The following is a 19,753-nucleotide window of genomic DNA, read 5'->3' on the forward strand; positions in this document are numbered from 1 at the left end:
ACACCTCAGGATAAGGACTAAAAAAGGTTAGACCTATTTGGTCACAAAGTGTACTCATCTGCTACACTGCAACTATATGTAGCTAACTACGCCCCATTGCTCTCAAATTATAACTACAGTAATTACTCCAAAATCATGGAATTTACTAATGATATTCCAAAAGAGAGGAAAGCAATTCAGATCATTCATAAATGAGGACATCTCGTGGCTAGAACCACTTTACAGGTTCCCTCAACGTGGCTGACAGCCATGAGAACAACAACTCTGGTGGTAGTCATGAAGAGGGCATCCTGACTCCACACCACAGGCTTGCCAAAAGATCTACAGGGCACTATAGAGGATCTCTCCTTTGATAAGGTGAAACTCTTTGCTGCAACGACTCAAGAAGTCCTCCACACCATGAAGATTCAGGAGCTACAGTGTGGTATAATACACACCTGCAATAAGGTGAAAACAATACAGTTATCAACCATATTAATGCATGTACCAGCAATAAACCATCAACAAAGACATTACGAACCACAGCATAACAAAGACGACGGCAGACACATCAATGAACCTCAACGTCACAACCACTGTCCACAAAACAACAATTTTGAAATCTTGGTCAAGGGTCTGAACAACCTCCTCACCAACCAGTGCTGATGACACCAACCATCTATTTCGGACATCAACTATGCCCTTTCCAACACGTATGGGCATCTATTATATCGGACAAATGGGCATTAGAGATCGTATGCTTCAGGATATTCCATCCCATTTACCTGGATCCCCCCTACCCAATCCCTTTCCTTGTCCCTCTTCAGGGACCCATCTCATGAGCACCTATTACAACAAGAAGTGAGCCTCTTCTAGGTGCTGTAGAACGTGTATCCCCACAACACAGAGCAAGAGGCTTCTAGTGTCACTACTTTTTAAACCCAAAAGAAAAATGGGGGATGGAGACCCATCTTAGATCTCAGAAGGTTCAACAAGTTTGTAAATGTACAACAATTCAGGATGGTCACACTATCTACTATAATACCAGCACTGGAGTGGGGGGGACTGGTTTTCAGCCCTCAACCTGCAAGATGCCTATTTCCATGTAATAATCCACCCAGCATACAGAGGATTCCTCAGATTTGCGCTGGGGGAAAACCACTACAAATACAAAGGACTACCGTTTGGCCTTTCCCCAGCACCAAGGGAAGGTGCTCGCTGTAGTGGCAGTACATCTACGCAGGCAAGGGATAATAATATTCCTGTATCTAGACAACTGCTGATAAAAGCACAGATTAAACACAAGCTATTCAAGATACTCAACAAACAATGTCACTTTTTCAAGATCTAGGACTAAAAATAAACAAAAGTCCACTTTGAGTCCAGTACAACAACTGGAATTCATAGGACCACACCTGGACTCAGTAAGTGCCAGAGCGTCATTACCAGAGAACAGGTTTCTTACCATAACCAACTTAATATCATTGGTGAAGAATAGCCTGAACATAACTGTACGCACATATCTTCAACTTTTAGGGTACATGGTGGCCACTACATTTGTAGTGCAACATGTGTGCTGCCTACAAGGGTGGCTTGCAACCGTTTACAAGCCACACAAAGACGGCCTAAACAAGAAACTCATATTGCCGAACAGAATCAAAGACTCTCTACAATGGTGGTCGACCCAACCCACCAACATAGAATCAGGGATGCTGTTCTCATGGAACCGCCCTCAGGTATGATTACTATAAATGCCTCTTTAATAGGATGGGGGGGCGCATCTACAGAATCATATGATCTAAGTCAATGGTCCCACACTGAAACACGCCTTCGCATAAACCTATTAGAACGCCACGCAGTATGCAACACATGCACTCATTTCCTCCCACTCAAAAAAACCAGGACGATAGGAGTAATGACAGACAACATTGCATGCTTGTTTTATATACATCGGAACGGAGGAGCATGATCCCCCTCCCAATGCACCAAAGCAATGAAACTATGGAATTGGTGCATCCAACACAATGTCAACATATCAGCCATGTACTTAGAACACGACAGCAGATACCATCAGCAGGCAGTTTGGTCGAAACAATGAATGGGAACTAAACAACACAATCCTGCAAGACATTTTTCAATCCAACCATCTTTGTGACCTCTTTGTGACAGCACAGAATCACAAATGTCCCCCCTTTTGCTCGAGAACAGGTCTAGGAATCAAATTGATGCGGGGTGGTGCATTTCTCCTCATATGGAACACAGGTCTCCTTTACACATCCCACCCATGCCAATGATATCCAGAGTCATCCACAAAACACACATCGAAAGGGCAAAGGTCCCACATTGCCCATACAAACGTATTCTTTCTTTCTTCAGATGTTAGTATGGACGCCAATCACTCTTCCACAGAGCAACAACCTTCTGTCTCAAGACAATGGTCAGATTCTTCATTCAAATCTAGAGAAGCTTCACCTGAAAGCCTGGCTCCTACATGGTTCTGTCATGAAAAACTAAAGCGTTCGAAACAAGTTAAGCACATATTACTAAATAGAAAATCAACAACATGAAAGACTTACCTTCAAAAATGGCGTAGATTCAACATATCATGTCAAGTCAAACAGATTAGTGCTGCATCCTCATGGTCCCTGTCATACTTGAATATATCCTAGAACTAAAGAAATCAGGACTTTCAATGAGCTCGATCAAAGTTTGCTTGGTGGCCATCAATGGATGACACCAAACTGTTCATACAATCAACAGTTAAATGCTTCATCATGGGTATTCAGAATGTCTACCCCAGTGGTTCTTAACCTTTCCAAACTACTGTACCCCTGAAGCCTGAGTCCCACCCCCACGGGGCTGAGGCATGTAACTTAGTTTCATGGCACCCCTGTGGCTCCAGGCAATTGCCTTTCTTGCCACCCCCAATACCAGCTCTGCACTTGCGACCCCTCTAAACCCCCAGGTTGAGAAACACTGGTCTACCCAGATATACATGCACCCACAATACAATGGGATCTGAAGTTAGTCCTGTGAGGTATTACCAAGTCTCCATTTGAGCCCTTAACAATGTACTCACTTATGCACATGTCTATGAAGGTGGCATTTTTATCCTTTTTGGTTTTGCAGATTGTACTTTGTCTGGTTGTCCTTTTGGGTCTGTTCTTTGCTTTTGTGCAATTTTAACTGCTACTTTAAGGCCTACATCCCTTCTTTCAGAACAGAAACTAGCTTTTTCTGCATACATGGTCTTCATTCATAAGCTGGAAAACATTTCATGTGTTCTTAAGGGACTGTTTTTAGTCATTCAGTAACTGTATAACCTTTTATTGAAAAAAAAATCTGCAAACAAAAGGAAAATTTGTTTTTCCTTTTTTTAATGATGTATGTATGAACAAGGCCTGATGAGATATCTCCTCTCTTGACTCTACCTCTTTCTTTCCCCAAAATACCAAAATGTAAAATCTTTCCTTATTTTCTGTTGTTGGTGGAGGCCTCCTTGGATTTCTAAATGTGTATTGGGAAACTTCCTCAGCTGTCAAGTGAAAGAGCGGTGCTTTTGAAACCTTAAGAAAAACAGCTGTCCTATCAAATGTTTTTATGAACAATAATTTAACAAAAAATGTCTTGAACATGTTGAATAGATACATACTACCTCTCTCAACTGGTTTTGATTTCCTTGCTGTCGGCGCTGTCAAGATCCTACCAGTTTCACAGATTAGTTTTGTTTTAGTGTGTGTGTGTAAAAATAAAATTAAAAAATACTGAACGTCTTTCTGTATCATATAGAAGCAGGGGGAAAAGAGCATAAACTCAATTTTATTTCCATTTTTCAGGGCATGTTTAAAAATCTTTTTGATCAAGTGAAAGAAATACATATTTTTTCATATGAAAGTTTGTAGTGCCAGATCCAGTTTTAATAAAACCTTTCCTAACTGTGGACTGTGAAATAGGATTTAAGAAACAAAAACCCAAGCCTAGCTATGCTACTCGCCCTTCAAAGAGTTCAGGTTGCTTAGTTTAACCTTTTCCATTACAGGATGAAATAATTACAGGAGCAGTATGCCTGTGTACTACTGAATCAAAAACAAATCACATGTTTTATCTAATTGAACAAGAGACTTTCACACTAAAGAATTTTTTTTTTAAGTAGCCTTGCTTATGTGAAAATATAGGAATAAGGTTCAGCTGGGTGAGTAGGGGATGAGGCGGTGAAACACCTTTACTAATCATTGAGTATAACTTGAGTCAAAACAGATGTTGTTTTGCAGTCTTCATGGAATGTATTACTTTTTAAAAAATATGCATTATATTTTAAACACTTCTTCTGTAAATATATCATTACGCTATTTTGATCTGAAATTTAAACTTCCTGGCTCTTGTCAGTTGAAATATAGGTACAATAACTAATTCAAATAGTCTAGAGATTTCAGATAGATTTTAAAAAGTTACATTGAATACAATGTTGAAAAACCAAGAAATCTGCTCTTAAAAGCAAAACAATAGAAGGCAGCAATCTAAGTGCAAGTATCTTTGCAAACACTGTAACATTGGCTAAAATTGGTATCACTATGAAGCTCAACTCAATTATCTTTAAAATATCATAAGGATTTAAAAAACATGGTGGAATCTAATTTTTTTTTTTTTACAAGAAATAGAAATTGAGTTTCAGTGATCTTAGCCTGTGCTGTGATTAGCCTAAACCTTCACACCTATAAACTTTTGTTTGTGAAAGTGATTCTTCGGATTAAAAGAACCTCACTTCTTTCCACATCTGCACAACCTTACAGTTCCACTGTTTGTAGCCAATGCCCAAGTTTTTGGTGAAAGGCAGTATAAACACTTAAACATAATAGCTGGTTTCGGTCTTATTGTAGAAAGAATTGAAAGAATATTTGACAACTTGCGGTCTTAAATAAATCCTTAATATTTTTTGTTTTTTTCAAAGGTAATTGCAAAATAAATTTGGTTTTCTTGAGAGTGTGCATGTGAGTGAGAGAGAGAATCGAACATATAACTTTTCGTTTACAATGATGTTTGCTTTATGCATAAAAGCACCTTTCCAGTAACACAAAAGAAAATTATTTAATGTTTTACTAGTACAAAAATGTTCTTTGGGGCTGAAGGCTATATGCTTTTTTTCAGAAGTACTGCTGGTAAATACACTGCATTCTTCACTGATAATATAGCACTTGTAGCTATCTATCTGTAAAAGCAAATCCTGTAGTATTGTAACGCTGCTTCCTGTGTCAAAAGTTTTGGCAGAGTTTGCTAGACTGTAAACATTTCCTCATTTAAAAAAGTTGTACATTAATTTGCATCAAATCTTTTTTTACTAGTATGAAGTGCTCCTGTGTGTACAAGATCATGATGATCCAGCCATCGATGTGTGTAAAAAGCTCCTTGGCAAATATCCAAATGTTGATGCTAGATTGTTTATAGGTGAGTGATGCAACTGCATGGCACAATTCATGCCTTTATAAATCAGCAAGAAAATTTATGGAGTCTTCTAAACTGGAAAACCTGTATTTGTTTGTGGATGCTGGTTCTGTAGTAGGACAATTTGTTCAAGGCAAATGTAAGCTTGCAATGAACATCCTGACACCAATTAAAAAAACAAACTCCAGGGGGGATAATTTATGCAAATTAATGTTTGCCACCCTCTTCTACTCCAGACTCACTCCTCACAGCGCTATGACTGTGCGGTTTAAGTTACTTCAGCCTTAGGGCTGTAAAAAACAGTCATGTGTGGGTCTAGATGCCAGTTGGTTGGGCTTGAATACCCAGAAATGACTTGAGTGTTGCCACACACCTTCATGTTAGTAGGTCTGCTCCTAGGAAATCTTCCTACTCCACATCCTTATAGGATAGGGCTACCTCCTCTCCTCTACATGTGTATTGTGTTTAAAGGAGGGGAAAGGATCTTTGGTGCCCAAGATCTTTATTGGTCTTCCTGCCTGACTTTGAACAAAGCTCAATGATGTCTCCCACTCAGTCAGCTAGGGAAAAAAATGCTGAGTTTAATAATATTATTGTTGTTGGTATTACCATAGTGCTTAGGAGCCCCAGTCATGCATCAGGCCCCACTGTGCTAGCTGCTGTACAAACACAGAACAAAAAGTTGGTTCCTGTACCAAGGAACTTTTGAGTCTATTCTCCCAGCCAATCAAAAAAAAAAAAATCATATCCCCCAAAAAATAATTGCCATATATAATAATTGAGCTGGCAAACTCAGTCTCCAAGCCCCAACAGGTAGTTGAGCTCCTTTTGTATGTACAGGGCCATTAGTGTGATAATATTAATATGATCTCACTAAATTACTGTTTGTCTCTGCAATACAAAGTGTAATAAAAACTGCTTTTTGGAAAAACTGCAGTATCTGTTAATGGGAGGATTATATATCATATATAATATAGGCTTCGACTATCTTCGTTTGGCTAATAGATTTTTCACAAGTGAAGGTTAGACATTTACCACCGCTCCCTCTCCCCGCGGAGTCTGTATTCTATTACATATTTGTAAATTAGCTTCTGGATTTTGGAACCTTATGCATGACGTTGTGTATAACTGTCTTTTAATTTTTAATACTTAAGGTGGAAAAAAGGTTGGCATCAACCCAAAAATTAACAATTTAATGCCAGGGTATGACGTTGCCAAGTATGATCTCATATGGATCTGTGACAGTGGAATCAGAGGTAGGTATATGGTGTGATGGTGTTGTTTGGAATGTTCTCTTGAGATTATTTGCTTTAAAAATACAGTGCTATACCTATTGACTACTTGCTTCTTGGGAATACCCATAGGCAGGCAATTAAATTCCCAGTAAGACTATATATTAAGATGGACTTCAAATTTAGTTACAACTGTTAAAGGATACTGTCATCTTTAATTTGTGGTCCTAAATGACATGGCTTCTAAATTCAAATATGTGAAATGGTGGATCTTTGATCGATCACTCCAAACCTAAATTAAGCTGTATCTGTGTGATTCATGCTAAGTGTGTAGCTCTGTACAGACACAGGTGGTACATGCCATAACATTGGTCTGGCTAATCGATTCATGTTTTTGTACATAAACATAGTCTGAGATGAAATAGGCATTTCTCTTGCTGTAATGTCAAGTTAAAAAATAAGAAGCTTCAATCCTATGTAGTGTGTCTTTCAATTGAAGTAGAAAGTCCAGTTTTTAGATTTAAAGGATGCTTGCACATCTAAAACTGAAACAAGTATTTTGATACTTCTAGTAATTGAGTTATGAAAATTCTAATTTCAGGTCTCAATCATAACTATTTCTGCTTTTGCAGAAAATCTAATTTTAAAAAATTGGTGTCAGTTTTATTGTCCCAATGCTGCCAGTCTGACAGTTGTTAGGAACTTATGCCAGACTGTAAATGTTGACAGTTTCTGTCTTAGTGGAAGTTTTTGTTACACAAAAATATAATCAACCAAAGATGTAGTTAAACTTGTCTGTGCTTTTAGTAATAGAATGTGAGCTGAATATATCTTTATATAGTGAACTTCACTACTAATAATGAATAAGTGATTTCAAAGACTATAATTTTTGCATACTAATAACCTATTTATCATTTATTTAGTAACACCAGACACCCTAACTGACATGGCCAATCAAATGACAGAGAAAGTTGGTTTGGTCCATGGCTTGCCTTATGTAGCAGACAGACAGGGCTTTGCTGCCACTCTGGAACAGGTGAGTGCAATACTGCTTTTTTTTGTTGTGGTTTCTTCACAACAATGTTTTATCTTTATTGAGTTTTGTGGCTTTTACTACGTGCCTTTCAGCTTTTATTTAAATTTTTGAGCAAAGAAAGCATGCAGCCATAACCTAAAATTATCTAGTGAGATTTTGTATATATTTTAAAAAATTGTTTGTAAAGCATTCTCATAGGTATTAAACTTAGTTTATAGGAAATTGTAACGGCGTTGACAGCCTTCAGTTCAGTGTCTAAGATTACAACTTTATATAAAATAAAGGTTATAGATCTATTATAAAGTTTTGACAACTGATCAGGAAATTCATTGCTTTCAGCATGAAGCCCAGTTACTTGAGCTTCCTCTGTGGTTTTGTGGGGTGGGGATGCTTCTGAATTCACCTCTGATGTGCTGGCAGAGCAAGTTCTTCCCTGTGAATTAGAATCGAGACTGCTGCTGTCCTTTGTTTAAGAAGCAGTTCTTGTCCCCTGGATCCATGTATTACAGAACAAATAGCCCCTTCCCTGATGTCCTAACAGCTATTCACAACCCTGCTGCAAAAGGTCTTTCATGCTGGCCCTAAAGGCCCCTCTTCTCCTGATCCCACCGGGTACTGTGCGTTGAAATTGTTTGGAAAGACTGAGAGTACTTTCTCTTTACACCTGCTGCCGTCACTTTTCACGGAGAGAACCTCAGTTTAGGAGTCTATATTCACATTAGAACCGACAGGAAGCTATTCAACTTGGCTATATTACATGTCGGCTCCAAGATGCGTGAAGAATGCATTAGATAACTTCTCTTTGCAGATGATTCAGCACTAGATGCTCATTCACTAAGAGACATCCAGGAGATAACCACTTGCTTTGTGTTAGCAGCAAAACCATCCAGATTAAAGATAAATACCAGTAAACTAAACTTCTTTACCAACCATCCAATAGACAAAATGTCAGCAGTGATGCCATACTTGAAGTTCTTGTCAATGGGGAAAACCCTTAAATGTGTCAACTCCTTTATACATCTAGGAAGCATAGTTGCTAGCGAAAACACCCCGATGCAGAAGTTGCATATTGCATTTAGTCAGCCTCCAAAGCATTTGGAAGACTTTCAGAACATCTCTGGTATCAACACAGCATCACTACAGCAACTAAGATAAAGGTTGTCACACTGTGGTGCTGACTGCACTTCTGTATTCTATAGAAACAATAACCCTTTATCGGCGACACAAAAAGCTTACAAGCCTGTAACTGAGACATCTGCAGCAGCTTCTAGGAATTAAATGTCAAGATCAAGTTCCAAACACCAAGGTATTGAGAAGAGCTAGCATGCCCAATGTTGAGGCACTTATAGCAGCTGCACAGCTGAGATGGACAGGTCATGTCGTCCGTATGCCGGATCATCATCTCCCAAAGATTCTCCTCTATAGTGAACTCAAGGAAGGGAAACATGATAGAGGAGGGCAAAAGCTGCACTCTAAGGAAGTTTTGAAAAGGAACTTGAAGAAAGCAAATATTAACATAGAGAACTGGGAAGAAGTTGCCAGAGAGAGATGTAAATGGAGATCTGTAGTGTATGATTCTATCCAGGCAGTTTACACGCACAGAGAGGCAGTGTATCAACAGCTCCATCTTCAATGGCATAATATCAAGCAGCTCTCCAGTTTCTCCTGCCCATACTGTCACAGCGGCTTTATTTCAGATATTGGACTCGCTTTTCATTACTGAGCTAGCAAGTGCTAAATTTCCCTCCGCAGTCATTGTCGAGTATGATAAACAACTGAAGAAGAGTACTTTCACTTTGATGAATTTCACCTTTCATAAATATTTTAGTATAATTGTAACTAGGAATATGTACTCCGCCCCTTCTGTAGAACCATTTCTAGGGTAAAAACATTTAGCATAGCTGTGAACAAAGGAACAGTAATGGCATAAGACGAGGGTGCAGTCTGTGTATGATCTGATAGTAACTAACACTTTATTTCTAGTAAGTTTTGTAAAACCACTAATGGACCACTTACAAGAACTGTAATAATGTGCATATTTTATTCCTGCAGTCCATTCATCATTTACAATGTTTTTTTAGTTGAAAATAAAATTGATACAATATACAATGTAAATAAAAAGGACCAAATTAAAATGTAGTTTGAACAAACAAAACTTTAAATACTCAGGAAATCCAAAATGAAGTTTCCATTCAAAAACCAGACAAACAAACAAGCCAAAATACCTGAATATTTGCCCTGCCAAAGCACACCTTTAGCTATTAATTAGAAACCCCCTCACAACCAATCACCATGCTTCCTTTACACGTCCAATATTGAACCATCACATTCCCTCCAAACAACCACATAACTGAGAAATGCCCCCATGTAGTCCAGAAACACTGTCCTGTATCTTCCCTCTCATAGTAAAGTGGGTTCCTATGACTCAATGACTTTCACATTAAGACTAGAATATCTAATTGTACCTCTCTTCCTTTCCCTCCTAATACAATATTATAGTGATATTGCTCTGTCTAGATCAGTGGTTTCAAGCTATTTACCATTGTGGGTTACCTATGCAGCTCTTTGTGTTATGTGGGACGCATACACACAATATATACACAACCTGTACGGCCCAGAGGATGTCATAGGGGCTGCAGCTGTGTGCTGATTGGGCCACAAGTTGTGAACCACTGATCTAAATAAACAAATATCTAGCTTAACTTGTGCATGCTACAAAATCTGAATTTGTACTCAACAATTTTGTGTGTTTTTAAATTTACAGCCATGACCCTATTAGATGCATTATTGCTAGGGTATGAGTACCAAACTCCAAATGTCCTGATTCTGAAACATTTCTGCTACCTTTTACAGAATTCCAGTGAGCAGTTCTTTAGGGCACATTTCCAGTCTTAATACTATCTGATAACATGCTTCCATTTAGTAACTTCCACAGCTTAGTTTTTTTTTATTTTGAAGAACTATAATTGCAATGTAAATATTTAATAAAATTTTAATTATTCTGTTTTTTTACATTGTAATTGATGCTGGAAGTTGGCAGAGTAAAGTTCAGTCTACAAACTGACAATTGCTTAGTCTCTCTGACATATTATTGATAGGCTGAGCAGAACTATTTTTATTTTTTTTATAATTTCAACAGATAATATAGATATTTATTTTTAAGCATTTTCTGTTTTTATCAATATTGAATTTTCACACTTACAAGAAATTTTTTGTGGGGTCAGACAATAATTACTTAATGACAGACATTGAGATGCAAAAAATTAAATCTTTATAACCGTTAAAACACATGGTCAACATCATATGTCAAAATATACAGCGTAAATATCCTTAAATCAAACTGTAAATTCTCAAGCAGCATTTTTATTTTGTCTATCTGTAAATTTCAATGATTATTGATGGAAATATTTTTTGTTGGTTTGTGCGTGTACAGTGAAATTAACATTTATCAACTAAAAATCTAATTCTTCCAAGCCTAACTATTGATGTTTGTGCACATGAGCACAGATGATGGATGGATAGGGCTTGTGACACAAGCTCTGTAGATTGGCCCTTGGAAGTTCTTCTAAACGGATTACGATGTTTATAAGTGAAACCTCAGATTACTATTTTTATAATAACTCCAGAATTTTCCATCTACCCTTATTAAAATCAGTACTGTGCACCATTCTTACTGAGGACTAGTGGAACTGCAGATTTATTTTATTCTAGATCAAGTTGTTTTTGAGATGGCTCACCAAAATTGCTTGTGTTTTTGTGTTCTGCACCAATGTTACAGATTCAAATATGACAGTTGCAGAATTCTAGAAGGGGTAATATGTTGTGTATGTTCTGGTCTTGTGTATCATAAAACCTGGTTTTATCTAAGTCTGAGTTCTTGGACTATGTACTCTTACTAGGGCAATGAAACACAATAAATACTTTAAATGGGAATGAGGCCAAGTAAAGGAGTAAGAATGTATAACAAATATTAATACATTAACAAGTAAACTGCATTGTGCCTAATACCTGATAGCAGATCAACATTAGCATTTTTAAAGTGAATAACTTTTGAAACAAAGCTGCTTTCTTCACTTTAGGACAAGAAGTGAAAGTGTAGTTTTTGATTCTTTCTATGCTGTTCTGTAATGTGCAAGCAGAGGAGTTTCAAAGCAAATAGCACAATTCAAAACCTGTGGTTGTTTGAAAGGATTCTGCAAGGTGTCTTTTAGTGAAGTCAGCCACCTCTAGTTAGCCATTGCCTAGTCAAAATCTTTTAGAGAAATAAATGTGATAGTAAAGATGTCATAAGTGAAGAAGAAAGTCATTTGAATAGAAAAATGACTTGAACAAATTGTTTGCATAGCTTTAAGCCCAATTTATTACTTTTTTTTTTGTAGGTATATTTTGGCACTTCACATCCTAGGTCATATATTTCTGCCAATGTAACTGGCTTCAAATGTGTAACAGGAATGTCTTGCCTGATGAGAAAGGATGTATTAGACCAAGCTGGGGGACTGATTGCTTTTGCACAATACATTGCTGAAGATTACTTTATGGCCAAAGCAATAGCTGACCGGTAAGATAACTTCCAGTGAGTCTCCTTTAGAGAATATTAAGTTTACAGTGTGTTATACACTTACATTCTTTGTTTTTGTGAGATAAAACTGTGCCTCTTGGTTAAGTGTCTGCTTTGAGGCAAATATTCATTGTGTATGTTTGAAGCTCTGGTAGGTGTTCCCATGTACTGTATAAGTAGCAGCATAACCCCCTTGCCCCTCTGTCCGCTGTGCATGAAATGGCCTCTCTAAATTAATCTGTAGGGCTATAACCCACTACTCCTACAAGTACCTGCTGAAGAGCCAATTCTGCTGGGACCTCTACAAGGAATTGGCAAGGTGCTGGTGAGGTTGTGCAGCAGTAGGGGATATAGGATTTTATTTGTTGTTTTTAAAAAACTCAGTTGATTTGGAACCCCCAAACTACGTAATAATGGAATCTTATTTTCATTACCCTGCTCATCCCTTTTCTCCTACTGTTAGTCACATTCTTTGCATCTTGTTTCAAATAAGATAGCAAGCTCTTTTGGGGCAAGGTATGTGCCTCCCTGTGTGTTTGTGCTGCATCTGCCTGAAGGACATTGTGACTGACTCGAGTTTCTAAGCACTGCCCTAGTACAAATAACTAAGAATAATGGTGAAAATGTATGTCCATCTATTCTATGTGAATAGATCCTTTGAGAAGTAATTAAACCTGCATCTCAATTTCAGAAGTCTGTAAAGGATCCGTTTTTCTGTGAACACTGCAAAAACATATAGTCTGTGTTGTTGATGTTGGCTCAAGTTTTCTGAAGTTTTCTGTGACTCCTTTTTCACTTATCAGTCTCCTTTTTGTGTGTGGACAGAGAAATTACAGCTTATGTTCAGCATGATAGTGTAACCATTTTATTACAGCACATATGGCAATAATAATACTTATACTTGAATTGTTCTTTATGTATGTTATTTGGAAGTTACTTACAGCATGCATTCATTTTCAGAGGTTGGAAATTTGCAATGGCCACACAAGTTGCAATGCAAAACTCTGGTTCATATTCCATTTCTCAGTTTCAATCCAGAATGATCAGGTAAAAATTCTAACTATATAGATTTTTCTCCTGTCTTTTTCTCTCATCTGCCTCCAATCAGTTCACAATTATAAGGTATAATGCACTTTTCTGAACTAACCATTTGCCCTAGTAGCTCAGAACTGCTAAAGTATCAGTTTACATTTTGATGCAGCTAATGTATTATTGAGATAAACACTGAAGAGCTTTTAATAGAACAAATAGAAAAATGTAAGCAAACCTTACTTTTTTGAAACACTTCAGTACACCAAAGAGAAGCTTTGGATGCTGTGTGCAATACCAATATAACATATTGTTTATGCTAATATTTGCTTGAGTGGGCATTAAGCAAAAGATTAGAGGACTATTTTATTGAAAAGAAACTTAAAGCAGAAGACCTTATGGAGGGGAGGAGGGAGGAAATGAAAACAGAATTTTAACTACATATTATGCAGCAAAGTTTGTCTGGTATTAAAAGTAGACTTTATATTTTTAATTTTAGATGGGCCAAGCTGCGAATCAACATGCTTCCTGCTACAATAATTTGTGAACCAATCTCTGAATGTTTTGTTGCCAGTTTAATTATTGGATGGGCAGCTCATCATGTTTTCAGATGGGATATAATGGTATTTTTCATGTGTCACTGTTTGGCATGGTTTATATTTGACTACATTCAGCTAAGGGGTGTCCAGGTATGTAGATGGAATCTATATTTACCTATGTCTTACACTTAAAGATATTACTAATGCCATTTTTCAGCTAAACTGACTTGAGAATCTTTTATAAAACATCATCCTTGGATATAGGATAGAATTTGGCCTCATGAATTTTCTGCTATCTTTCATTCATGCAACTTTAGTTTAAATCAGAGTGTAAGGCAGGACAGAATTTGTATCTCTGCTCTAGGGCCTAGGGAAGGAAAAGGTATGAATTATTTGTGGCCTAAAAATTAGCTTATTTCCAGTAATGCAAAGGAAGATTGGTGTTGCTTTTAAACTGCTTTAGCTGCAAGCCTCTGGGTATGTCTACACTGTGAGCTATTTCTAACTTGAAGAGACATACCCCTACTAGCACTGATAGAGCGAGCACACTGAAAATAGAGTATAGCCGCCATGGCATGAGCAGCGGGAGGGACTAGCTACCCAGAGTACAATCCTGTCTGAGACCATAGGCATGAAATTAGAGTGGCCACCTCTTGCATGGCCCCAGCTGCACTCAGTTTTTAACATGCTGGTTTGATCAGAGGTAGTGTAGTTATGTCTCCTTGAGCTGGGAATCACAGCCCTAGTGCCAAGTGTAGGCATATCCTGTGATTTAAGAAAGCTGAGCTGTTTATACATTCACCCTAACTTGAAAATAGTGCAGTAAAAATACGAGGGTAATCTCTTAATGATCTTCATATTACTGGAGGGGTGAGAGGTCTTCAACAGAATTTCAAATCTGGAAAACCATTGTCAGGATCATAGAAGAGTGTTTTGTTCTCAAGCTGGCACAGCAGGAATCTTTCAAATGGCTCCTTCCTTTCTGCACCACAACCAGGATTGCAATTGAATAGAATTGCAATCTTGCCTTTGGTTTTGTGCCCCGGTCTTTTTTCTTGCTGCATCCTTAGTGGTGTAAAATTGATTCAAACTCCATTTCATTTTACTAGGCAAAGAAACAGCACTACTGCATCAGAGCACAGGCAGAATTGGAGCCCTGGACATTTTTACCTTTCTTCACCATGCCATCAAACCTTTTTGTTTTGGTGATTCTGGTCCAAATGCTGAGGAGCATTTCACTCTCCTTGGATCACACTGTCAGTGTACTATAGCCCAGGGAGGAACATCCGGTATAAGGATGATCCCGCATTGGCATATGTCTGACTATGGGGTTCATTCTCCACACACCACCTTTGCTGTTGCTGTGGTGGGGAAGAGAGAGGCGGAACCACATGCACCATTGCGCTTCATAGATCCTTGTGTAGGTGCCTTGGCTTCAAGTGGCCCTTATAGACTGGTGTAACTTAGAAACATCTCTCTGGATGCTCTCACACAGCGTATGGTGGAATGCATGCACAGAGCAAGGCTAGCACTGGGTAGTGCAAGTGGGAACTTTGTGCCCATTTTGCACTCCCCTCTCCACCTTCCTCATCTTATGTGCTTTTCATTTGGAATGAAAATCCACCCCTGTGCAAAGGGACCACACAGGATCTGTGCATCATTTACATCCTCCTAAGGCCCTGATCTGCAAGCTTAAATGGGTCATAAATAAGAGAGAGAGAGAGAGAGAGACATACACAGATGCTTTTTTCCAACTCATCTCTTTTAACTAAAATGGAACTTGATGGTCTTTTTAGAGTCTTCATTTGAAGAGACAGCTAATGAATGAGAAATTTGAGCCATTCTTTTCTCCCTCTCTCCCCTACATCTCCCCCTTCTGTACACAAGTGACTTCTCAAACACTCTTAGTGATCATGCCTTGATCCTACCATTTAATGTCTAGCATTCATCACAGTAGGTGTATAGTTAACTTTGTTTAAGAAGCACAATAATTTTCAGGCTATGTATGTGGAAATAATCTAAGCTTCCTTTTGACCAAGAGTACTTTTGAAATAGTATCTTCTTGAAGTTAGTGTAGGTGTGTTTCTAAGTGTCTGATCCATCTCCCAGTAAAGTTAATTGAAAGACTCCCATTGACTTAATTGGGTGTTGACTCGGGCCCCAAATCATTCCACTGTGGCTGAAACACAGTACAGTATTGAAAATATTTACTAAATGCGTTGCTTGAAATTGGGCAGGCTACAGAATGTTGGCAACATGGATTCTGGGGTATATTTAAAGGAAATTGCTTAATTAAGTACATTTTAATTTATAAAAGACTGTACACTTGTGATAATACAAAGTAATACACTTCTTTAGACAAGATGTGCCCATAAAATAAATACTGAATGTAGTAGTTGCATTAAATATTAATGCCTGTGTTTCATACCCAGGGTGGTGCATTGTGTTTTTCAAAACTCGATTATGCAGTAGCTTGGTTCATCAGAGAATCCATGACGATATACATTTTCCTATCTGCCTTATGGGACCCCACTATCAGCTGGAGGACAGGACGCTACAGGTTACGCTGTGGAGGCACTGCAGAGGAAATCCTTGATGTATAGCCCCAGCTTTGTGACTGTGTTTCAAAAAAGAAAAAAAGGAGGAAAAAAAAAAAGTATTATAAATTATGTTTATACAAATGCTTTTAAAAAAAATCTACCTTCAATAGTTTTATTACTTGTATGTTTTGGTATTTGTTCTTTAATTTATTTTTGCATGGCACTTGCATCTGTGAAAAAATACATCAGTAGTCTTGGCCAAATGGTACCTTCTTTTTATGTATAAAAGGAAATCAAGAGAATTGGTCCCAGGATCCATTTTTCTTTATGAATGCTCTGCAGTAAACTCTAAAGACAGTATCCTTCAGTACAGGAAAAGCTTCTTGCTCTGTGGTACGCTATCTTAGTAAATTGAGAGGTAAAATGGCCTTCGTCCATTGGATTGCACTAGATTGGAGGGTAATATCACTGTAGAAGTACAACAGACTTCTGCAGCATTTGAAAGATTGAGCTAGTAGCGGAACACTAGGAGAGAAGCCCTTAGATGCTTTATGCCTACCTCTCATAGTTGCTGCAGAGCAAATATAAACTAATAGATAAATAGGCCTTGCAAAAAACAACAAAAGCTGGAGTCTTGTATTTATATGTATATATTAAAAACTATTTTTTGTGTGTCATTGCAATGAACCAAAAGTGGACTGAGTTTGATGGAGTGGGGTGGGCGGGATTATTAGTTAGCCATGTGTTGAGGGCATCTTTTGGCCAATTCTGATTGGTTCTGTCTTGAACCATTGTTAATCACTGTGCTGTAATTAGCCTAGCTAATCCCCTTCATCATTCCCATCCTGTTTAAGGAGGGTTTTTTTGTTTCTGTGCGTGAACGTTTTGATAATTGTGGGGGGGAAATGCATTTCAAAACATTACACACATGAGCTATTTTCTTACACAATGTCTTATTGTTAATAAGAATGTAATTTCATGATGCAGGTATTTAATATCTTTTTTTAAGTGAGCATATATATACCGATAGTAGTCATGAATAAATATTAAATTGCAGTAGATATTGTGAGTATATTAACAGGCAGGATGAATTTGCTGTTACTGATTTAAATTGTAACCTTAATTTAATTATCAAACTAAGTCTACACTCTTGGTTTTTTGCCTTCTGCTGTTAGTCTAGTCTTTGAAATTGGATTTTTTTGTATTCCAATGGTATGACTAAGGACTAGATTATAACCAATTTGTAAATGCATGCTGTACTCTTTCCCTCTCTGCTCCTATTAGCTTGTTTTCCACCCCCATTGTGAGATTGTTCTTATCTTGTGGTGAACTGGACTTGTTTTTTTGTTTAAATATTTTTTAAAAAAATGTAAAAAAATCCACAAAGCAAAATTGGAGAGGGACATTGCATAAGCCTTATGGTTTTTTATAACTGTATACTGCTTCTTCTTGAGAATGGGATGAATGTCTGCTGCTAAATGCCGGGCTAGCATTGTCACTATGGCAGCTTTAAATCCTAAATTATATGCCACTTCTATGTCAAAGCATAATGTGTAGCATATTAGCAATAATTATATGTATTTATAGAAAATGAAAACTTTTTCACCTTACTGAGCCAATCCATTACTTGTCTATCTGATACACACACACACACACACACACACACGTATGTGTACATATTCTGGGGCAAAATGCTTCACCCAGTTTCATATTCTTTTGCCTTATGACATCACTGAATTTGTTTTTGAAGGGCATTTTTCTACATGAAAACAAAGGCTTTATGATGCATATTCCATTCTTTACATATGAATCAGGAAGAAACTCTTCCTGAGGAAAGGTGCACACTGAAAACCAGTCTAGTTGTGACCCACTAAACGATTGCTTTTTTTGTTATCACTACTATACAGCTGAATTTTGCTGACAATATTTGTATTTTATTTGTTTTATGAAGTTTAGTTGATGCCATTCATTGCACTGCTATAGTGAAGCCAAGCTTGTTACTTAGCTTTATGCTGTTCTCCATGTGGGCAGTGTAAAAGAAAAACCAAAAAGGCTGAACAGACTTCATTTTTTAAAAGTTTTGTAGGTATGAAGAATAACTGTTTTGATGTGCTTTTTGCATCGGTGGAGTCTTCCTCTTCATTAAAGAAAGCTGAAGCTTCACTTAAGCAAAGAGCTTGATTTCTTGTATTGTTAGAAAGTTGGGTTGATGACATGGAAACCAATACTTCTGAATACCGTAGAGGGCACTGCAACAGAACTGCATAAAAGTTACAGTTAAATATGGTTAGTTTTAAAAGTCTTGATCAACAGATGTCTAGAATATACCATGTTTGTTATTTAAAATCATTGTCTTGTTTTTGTTTAAAAAATAAATTTTGAATACAATCAAATGTTTGGAATATAAATCTGTTTTTACTTTATTCAACAGAACTAATGTTGCCTTAAAAAAACCAACACAAAACTCATTGTTAAGTACCAGTAGTTGTCTTGCTGTAAAATAATTTAACTTTAATTCATAGCATTTCTATGGTGCTATTTCCTGTAGTAACTGAATCCAGATTACTACAGCAAATAAGATCGAGTTACTTTTGATAAATGTGCATAATAGATCATTTCTAGAGATCTGTCCATACTACAACTTTGAACTACTTTAAATAACTCCACATGGCTTCTAATTCACAATAGAACACAATTTACAAAACGTGTATTCTGACCCTGCTAAGGTGTTTCTTCTGAAGACATTTCAGCCTAACAGTTTATTTGTAGAAAGTTTGCTGCAGAAACATGGTCGTTTTCTTACAAGCAACTCAATTCTACATCCTGGTGTGAAAAAGGTACAGGGTTGCAAAATGCAGAAAATAAACAGAGGTTTTGTATGATCATGCATTCCAATAAACACATCTGCAATTATTAAACTTTAAATGTTGACTTTAGGAAGATTCACTGTGTATTTGTGCTGTTTGACATTTGAAGCTTACATACCTATGGGATCTGTTTATGATGGCACATGTAATTAAAATGCTCGATTATTTGAACCTGATTATTTAATAGACTTTGTAAAACATCATTGTCTTTCCGTAGTTATGGGTGTTTAAGGCAAAGGGTCACAAGTCATGGGGCTGAATAATACCCATTATTTGCCCCATAACTCCATGTGGACATCTGTGCTGGTTCTTGTAGTGGTATTGTGACTAGTCCTCCTGTTTTCCATAACTGTGTTAAACTTGCTATAGTCTGATTTACTGTATATTATACTTTGCTTCATTTACAGTATTTTTCATCCACCGGTCCCAAAAAATTATACAAAGGTGGGTATCATCCCCATAAAAGTTGTGGAAATCGAGGCTTAGATGGCTTGACTTGCTTGAAGTGTCACAGTGAACTAAAGGCAGTTGAGA

General features: G+C 37.4%; 1 protein-coding gene across 1 annotated transcript in view; it reads left to right on the plus strand.

Annotated features, from left to right (window-relative positions):
- The window catches only part of UGCG (UDP-glucose ceramide glucosyltransferase), a 42,124-nt gene extending 22,742 nt beyond the window's left edge, over nt 1-19,382 (plus strand). The window contains exons 3-9 of the mRNA XM_067553221.1: nt 5,319-5,421; nt 6,573-6,674; nt 7,574-7,686; nt 12,066-12,244; nt 13,205-13,291; nt 13,773-13,962; nt 16,245-19,382. Coding sequence (XP_067409322.1) covers nt 5,319-5,421; nt 6,573-6,674; nt 7,574-7,686; nt 12,066-12,244; nt 13,205-13,291; nt 13,773-13,962; nt 16,245-16,415 — 945 coding nt within the window. The 3' untranslated portion in view covers nt 16,416-19,382. The remainder of the gene's footprint in view (nt 1-5,318; nt 5,422-6,572; nt 6,675-7,573; nt 7,687-12,065; nt 12,245-13,204; nt 13,292-13,772; nt 13,963-16,244) is intronic.
- The last annotated feature ends 371 nt before the right edge of the window (nt 19,383-19,753 follow it).

The sequence above is a fragment of the Emydura macquarii genome, unplaced genomic scaffold (genome assembly GCF_026122565.2).
Source record: "Emydura macquarii macquarii isolate MOO-44397 ecotype Brisbane River unplaced genomic scaffold, CSIRO-AGI_Emac_v2 contig_1451, whole genome shotgun sequence".
Lineage (NCBI taxonomy): Eukaryota > Metazoa > Chordata > Testudines > Chelidae > Emydura > Emydura macquarii.